Genomic DNA, 6,258 nt, shown 5'->3' on the forward strand with positions numbered 1-6,258 from the left:
TGTCAGCACAGAGCCCAATGTGGGGCTCGATGTGGGGCTCGAACCCGCAAACCGCGAGATCATGACCTGAGCCGAAGTCGGTCGCTTAACCCACTGAGCCACCCAGGTGCCCCGTTTTTGTGATGTTTCTAAAGACGATGTATTGTTTGGTGTTTCATAGCTCTTTTAAAGCTGATGATGCATCTGCAGTCCGCTCTCACCGGCAGCACTAACTAGAACCGGTTTACTGTGGCACACCTTCCAAGCCTGCCAGAAAGATGTTAAGTGTCGTGGGATGCAGATTTTCTTGCTTACTAGCATTGGTACCAGCCTCTTGGAAAGTGAATTTATACAAGCATGGACCTTAGTCGCAATAAACTTTTGTTATGATATTCGTACTTCTGGATATTTTCTGCACTTAGTGTTTTCAAGCGTCAGCCCATCTGGCTATACAAAGAGTCTTATACGTATGAAACGGATGTTACCAAAAGTATTCGAGAATATACGTAAAAATAACAAATTTTATTAGTTCCAAGGCTTCTTCGTAAAGTGTCCTCTTACAACTGTGCGAAACGATAAGTTGACCCAAGATTACTTTGAGGTCGTTTTTTTACCTTTGGGTGGTTTCCTTATCTTATTGGGGTTTGGAATCAGTTTCTTTATTTTAAGGGGCTGTAACACCACAGCCTGCTGACTTCCAACAAGCTTTCTTTTCTGTTTAGAGAGGTCTTCAAAGGACGTGTCCAAAACCTCTCTGTCTCGGCTTTCTGAGGACGCAGTGTCTAAACTTGCCCCGGAGTCCTCGGGTCTGCCTTGAAGCCAGGGCACGTGTAAGCTGGGTACTCGGGGAATTATAGCTCTGACTTCAGCGTCAAAGGCTGTGGTGGTCTTTTTGAACCCCAAGGCCAGGACGCACTTCAGGCCGATGACCGGTGCGAGCCTCTCGCTGAGCCGGGGAACCTGACAAGCGGGAACCGCCCGGCTCAGACTTAACTGAATCAGGTGCGAGGTGAGGATGGCGGGCTTGGCTGACCTGCACACCAGGACCAGCAGCAGCCCGTTCCTTTCCAGAGCGCGGGTGACTTCATTGATGCCAATGGCGAGCTGCTTCCTGACGTCCACGGGGGTCCACCCTGACCCCTGCTCACTACCTTCTGGCGGTTTCTCCTTCGGGCCCTCGCTCTTCTCAACCTCTGTGCCACACCTGTCTGGGCTTGGTTTTTTTAAAAACTGCTTTCTCCTTTTCTTCTTATCCTCCATCTTCCGAAGCCCAAGAGATTTAAATCTGTCTTCAAGCGTCTGCAGTATGAAGTGCATGTGTTCTCTCTCGAGCGCGCTCCAGCAGATGGCGTAAGGGTTGTTCAGCGAGGTCTTTACGGTTAAGGGTCTCGTCTTCCGAACGGAGCCCCTCCCCGGTGCCTGAGGAGCCGCGGCCATTCCGAAAAATCTCTCGTGGAGAAGCAAACGACAAAGTAAAACTTGTGTTACTGGCAGTGCATGTCATAAGAGTATCCTACCTGTACTTTGGTTCTCGATGGGCCACAGCAAGCCTCATTCCACAGAACTGATTACGTGACCATACACCAGACCTCTTTTAAGACTAAGGCATTTATTTTCCCCATTTTTTCATGACTTTGTCTTTATTCGTACACAGGCAATATATACATGTTTTTGCATTACTGCAATCACCGTGACGTTCTATTTATTTATTTCCTTTATTAAAAATGTTCCATGTTTCTACCTGTTCATGGTCATTCTTTTAAGGACTGTGTGGTATTAATCTTAACAATTCTGCCAACATTTTCTAAGATGCTCTCCAGTCAGGCTTCATTCAGCAAACACTCCCTGAGCACCTCCAGCGTGCAGGCAGCGTTCCAGTCACTGGGCTCGGCAGGGAACCAAAACCAAGGCCACCTGCACAGAGCTCACTGTGAGCGCCCGGAAGCCTCTGCCATTCAGGATTACCGACCAGGTGTGAGTTAATCCACGCACACGGTTAAACACTCAAATGACATTTTCGTTCTGTGCCCTTTGTAAGCCTCCCTCCCTCCCCAGACCCTAAGCTTCTGTGTGACCCTCCTCGAACATCTAGAGACACGGGCGTACATTCCCCCTGCCGGTTATTCCAAGAGACTGCTCCTCCAACTGGCAATCTGGTGAAAATCAGGGGAATTTTGTCATGAAACTTGAAAAAGAAAAATAGGAAGGCTCCTTCTTGGGAAGCTGTTGTAAACCACTGATGTGGGAAGCACATCCTGGCTCTCCTTCCCAGAGCAAGCGCATTTCTCTTCCCTCACTTTTATGCCTCCCTTCTTCCTGGGGCTCAGCCCATAGTGACCTACGTGGCAAAGCTGAAGGGGGTTAAACAAGCCAGCCCCCGACGAGTCTGGCGTCTGGAACTGTCCCTGTTTTCAGGTAACCAGATGTTCTCCTTCCAGACAGTCCCTCATTCCAAACCATGTATCCCACCGAGGCCTGCCTTCCCCGACATGCCCCCTGCACCATGAAGTCCGCTCCAGTTAAACTTCCGCTCACCCAGGCTGGCTACTACTGATGGTGACAGGCGTCTCTGTGGAGCGTGTCAGAAGCGAGAAGGCACTTTCTCCATGTATCACTTGAATTCTCACACAACTCCCATATGATTGCCCAACGTGTGGGTAAGAAAACAGCCTTGACTTTAAGCGCCTTGCCCAAAGTCACAACTGGTTTTCCGGACCCAAATTTGATGCCCTTTCAATCCTGGCTGCACCTCAAAAATAACCTGTTGCCTTTTAAAACCTACGGATGGGTTGGTCCTTATACCGCATGTACTGAACTGGGAGCCCTGGGAATAGGGCCAGGGCGTCTATACTTGTAAAAAGCTGCCCAGGTGAATCTGATACTGAACAGGGTTAGGAACTGCTGGGGTAGGGCTGTGGAAAACAGGACGGCCTTTGGAAATGGCATCCTGACCTCCACTGGTCACTCCTCCTCCTAAGTCACCTTCTAACAGAAATCCAAAATTCGGCTCCTTCAGGCAAGGTCAGACCCTGTTCGTGCCAGTTCTGCCGGAGCCTCCGTATCTGCCGCAGAAGCCCGCTGCACAGCACTCCTCGTCCTGCATTTTCCCCGTGTTCCCCTCAAGCTCCGGGAATCAGGAAGTGGGGACTGCGGGAGGCTGGCATCAGCTTGAAGGTGGTCATGAAGACGAGCAAGACAAATCTAACAGGGCTCTTGCCAAACCGCGAGTCTGTCCGCGTGCCTGGGTATTCGAACAGCACAGAATACTTAAATCCTTCAGTAGATACTTACAGTTATGTGCTCCGGAGGGGAGGCCAAGACAGGTGTGGGAACTCCCACCTTCAGAATCTAGCCGGGGAGATGAGAACCAAGCAGTTCAATAAGCACAGTCTTAGGTCACATGATCCAGAAAACAAAATACTGACTGATGAGAAGTAACGGTTTTGGAGGAGAAAAACAGGCCTTGCTGAGGTGCCTTTTGCGCTATGTCTTGGGGGCATCCACGACCTAGAAGATCAAGTGCAAACCCTCTAAGGTTGACATACAAGGCCCTCCCCCCTCGGGGCCCCCCCCCATCTCCCCACCAGCCTTTCACCTTCTATGCCCCACCAGGCACCATCACACCCCGCCACGGAACCACTTATTGTTTAAGGAGGCCTCCGGTTCCCCAGCTCTACATGTTCAGACACGCTATTCCCTCTGCCTGCCTGCAATACTCTCCCACCTTCAGCCCCACCACCGCCGTTCTTTCTTCCGGTATTTCTGGATTATCCACAATGCACGGAGCCATAAAGTACCAAGTAAAAACCATTCCTGGCCTCACTAGGCTTAGAGCCCATGAAGAAGACGTATCAGCAGGTAATAAAACAAGATGTGCACACTGAGGTCTGGAAACTGCAGGATAGTAAGCACGTGGCAGAAGCCTGACTTAATTGAGGGGGTCAGCACGGAAGTCCTGGAGAAAGTGACCTTTTTAACCCTACATCTGAAGAGTGCCTGCCAAAGGGAGTAGGAAGCCGAAAGAGTATCCCAGGGAACACATTCACCAAGGTCTCTGGGGCAGAGATGCTAGAAACGGTGAGGTTATTAGCAAAGGTAGACAAAGACCAGAGGGTGAAAGTCCTTGCAAGCCTTGTAATGAGAAGCAACCGTAACGTTTAAAGCAGAAGAGTGGAGTGATTAGAAAGGCAATGCGGGAAGATCTTCGCGGATTCCCGGCCTGGTGGCGTCCTCTGCCAAGAGTGGAAGGGGCAAAGAGGTTCCCAGAGAAGGCTTGACGGTGACCTGCACTAGAGTCGCCGCGGAGGGAAAGGCACAGAAATACATCCTAGCTCAAACAGTTAAGAGACAGAATCTACTCGGCTTAGTCTCAGCAACTGGGAGCAGAGCAGAGCAGAGGAAGGCCTCAGAAATGCCCTCCGGTCTCAGATCCGGTAGCAGAGGGGAGGACAGCCTCAGTTCCCGGGGGCTGCATTCCTGTCCCGGAGTCACCCCTTCCCCGTGCATGCCCCCCCCTCCCCCCCGTATTTAGTACCCTCGTTCCTCACTACTTACCATACCGAACTGTAGTTACCTTGTGGTCCGTCCCCGCTTCTAGGCAGCGGAGCACTGAAGGACCAGGGTGGACTATGTCTTACTATTTCTCGTACCTACAGACACTTAACTCCAGGAGGACAGAGGGGAGTAAACCGAGGGCCGGAGGCAGGAAAGTACGCGGGTCCGGGCGAGGGGGGTGCCGCCCAGGAGACGGGGTTCCCGGGGAAGACCTGGGGAGCTCGCGAGCCCACCGCCCCGAGGCCTCCGCCCTCCGCGGCGTCCCGGGCTCGATCCCACCCGACGCGCCCCTCCCGTCCTCCGCGTCCCCCTGGTCCGACTTCCACTAAGGACCGCGACCCCACGGCGCCCACGTGCGCCGCGACGCGCGTGCGCAGAGCCCTCGCCCTACCCGGCTCCGCCTTCCAAACGCTCAGAGAGCTTCCCATCTCGTCATCCCGCCTTGACACTCACCGGGGAGAGAGTCTGCCCACAGCGTCTCGAGGCAGGAACTTGCAAAAAGCCCGAGTTTGGTTGGGAGCGGGGTTGGGAGGCTCAGGACCGCGTCCTATCGCGTCAGTGCGCAGGCGCAATGTCTGTCTCGCGAGACATCACGGTTGCCGTGGTAACCCGCCGCTCACCGTCTCCGAGGCTAGGTCTGGGGGCTCTTCTACGGTAGTCGCGGGAGGGCTGGTTTTTCACTCGTCGCCCACGCCCTTCTAATCCAGTTTCTACCTTTCAGCGCTTGGCGGTGTTGGCTGTCTCTCTTCCCGCTTTTCTGTATTTGGCTTGCCTAAGGGGACGCAAAACCCTAGTCCTTGTCCCAGTGCCCCCATCTCCGTCGTATCCCCAGTACCAGGAAAGTCAAGATAAACGGGGGATGAGGGGTGGTTTGCGATTTAAAAAAAAAAGTGCTTACAGGCAACAATGTAGGCGATCATGAGCCCCCTGAAAGGAGAGAGTAAAGAAGACTTTGCGTTCTGCGACAGCGGCTCAGAAAAGTCCTCCAAATGTCCGCCGTAGCAACTCCGACCAGTGGAAACTACCGGTTATGAATGGAGTCGCTAGGAAGGCACGGACAGCCGCAAAACAGCTGAAGGACGTTTGCAAGGTCAGGCCTCTGAACCTGTTGATTTAGCTGTGGCGAGAACTTAGAAGAAAGTAGGTTGCTTCTGACTTAAAAGACCCTGCTCCCTCCCCACCCCATTCCTTTCTCTTTTCCAGCCCAATTTAGCGCCCCTCCCCCACTTTACTTTTCCTCTCTCCATCTTTCTCAAAAATTTTCCGTCCTCAATCTCTTCGCTGCTCGTTTTGTTTTCCATTTTTTGGATCTATTTCCTGTATTTTCAGTTTTTGTCACCTACATAGCGCCCAACTGGCGATAAAGTAAACAAAACAAAAAACTGTGTTCCCTTGGGTCAAAAATTATTGCAGGTTACACAGGGTTAAAGTACAGTTTGATTTTTCTTAATCACAATTGAAAAGATTAAGAAGAATGAAGTTACAATGAGTTTGAGTGTAACAACAGGCTTTTGTTTCACAAAATGAATCTTATTGGTTCGTGATGAACTGCCAACATTCAGTTTTAAAGTAGTCTTAGATCTCTAGCTTTTAAGCTGTAACAGAAATGCAGACGCACATACCTAATTGAAATGCTAAGAGTGATGGGAAGGAAATGTGAATAAATTGTTGTCCCCCTAAGGTTCCAGACTGTGTAGTTAGATTTGTAGCATCTTCTCAGTTTGC

General features: G+C 51.4%; 1 protein-coding gene across 6 annotated transcripts; it reads right to left on the minus strand.

The window, feature by feature from the left end:
- Positions 1–480: 480 nt before the first annotated feature.
- On the minus strand, positions 481–5,098 carry RPP38 (ribonuclease P/MRP subunit p38). Of its 6 annotated transcripts, none has more exons than XM_040451334.1 (4): positions 4,987–5,096; positions 4,553–4,642; positions 3,271–3,486; positions 481–1,426 (listed from the first exon to the last, which is right to left on the minus strand). In XM_040451334.1, exon 4 carries the CDS (start codon positions 1,414–1,416, stop codon positions 571–573), a length of 846 nt encoding a protein of 281 aa, XP_040307268.1. In that variant the 5' UTR covers positions 1,417–1,426; positions 3,271–3,486; positions 4,553–4,642; positions 4,987–5,096; the 3' UTR covers positions 481–570. The 6 variants fall into 6 exon arrangements, with proteins under 6 accessions (XP_040307268.1, XP_040307264.1, XP_040307267.1 ...); XM_040451330.1 differs by having other exon boundaries at positions 481–1,428; positions 3,271–3,327; positions 4,534–4,642; XM_040451333.1 differs by lacking the exon at positions 4,553–4,642 and having other exon boundaries at positions 4,987–5,098.
- Between the last annotated feature and the right edge of the window lie 1,160 nt (positions 5,099–6,258).

Source organism: Herpailurus yagouaroundi, unplaced genomic scaffold, assembly GCF_014898765.1.
Source record: "Herpailurus yagouaroundi ecotype Mexico unplaced genomic scaffold, PumYag 203, whole genome shotgun sequence".
NCBI lineage: Eukaryota > Metazoa > Chordata > Mammalia > Carnivora > Felidae > Herpailurus > Herpailurus yagouaroundi.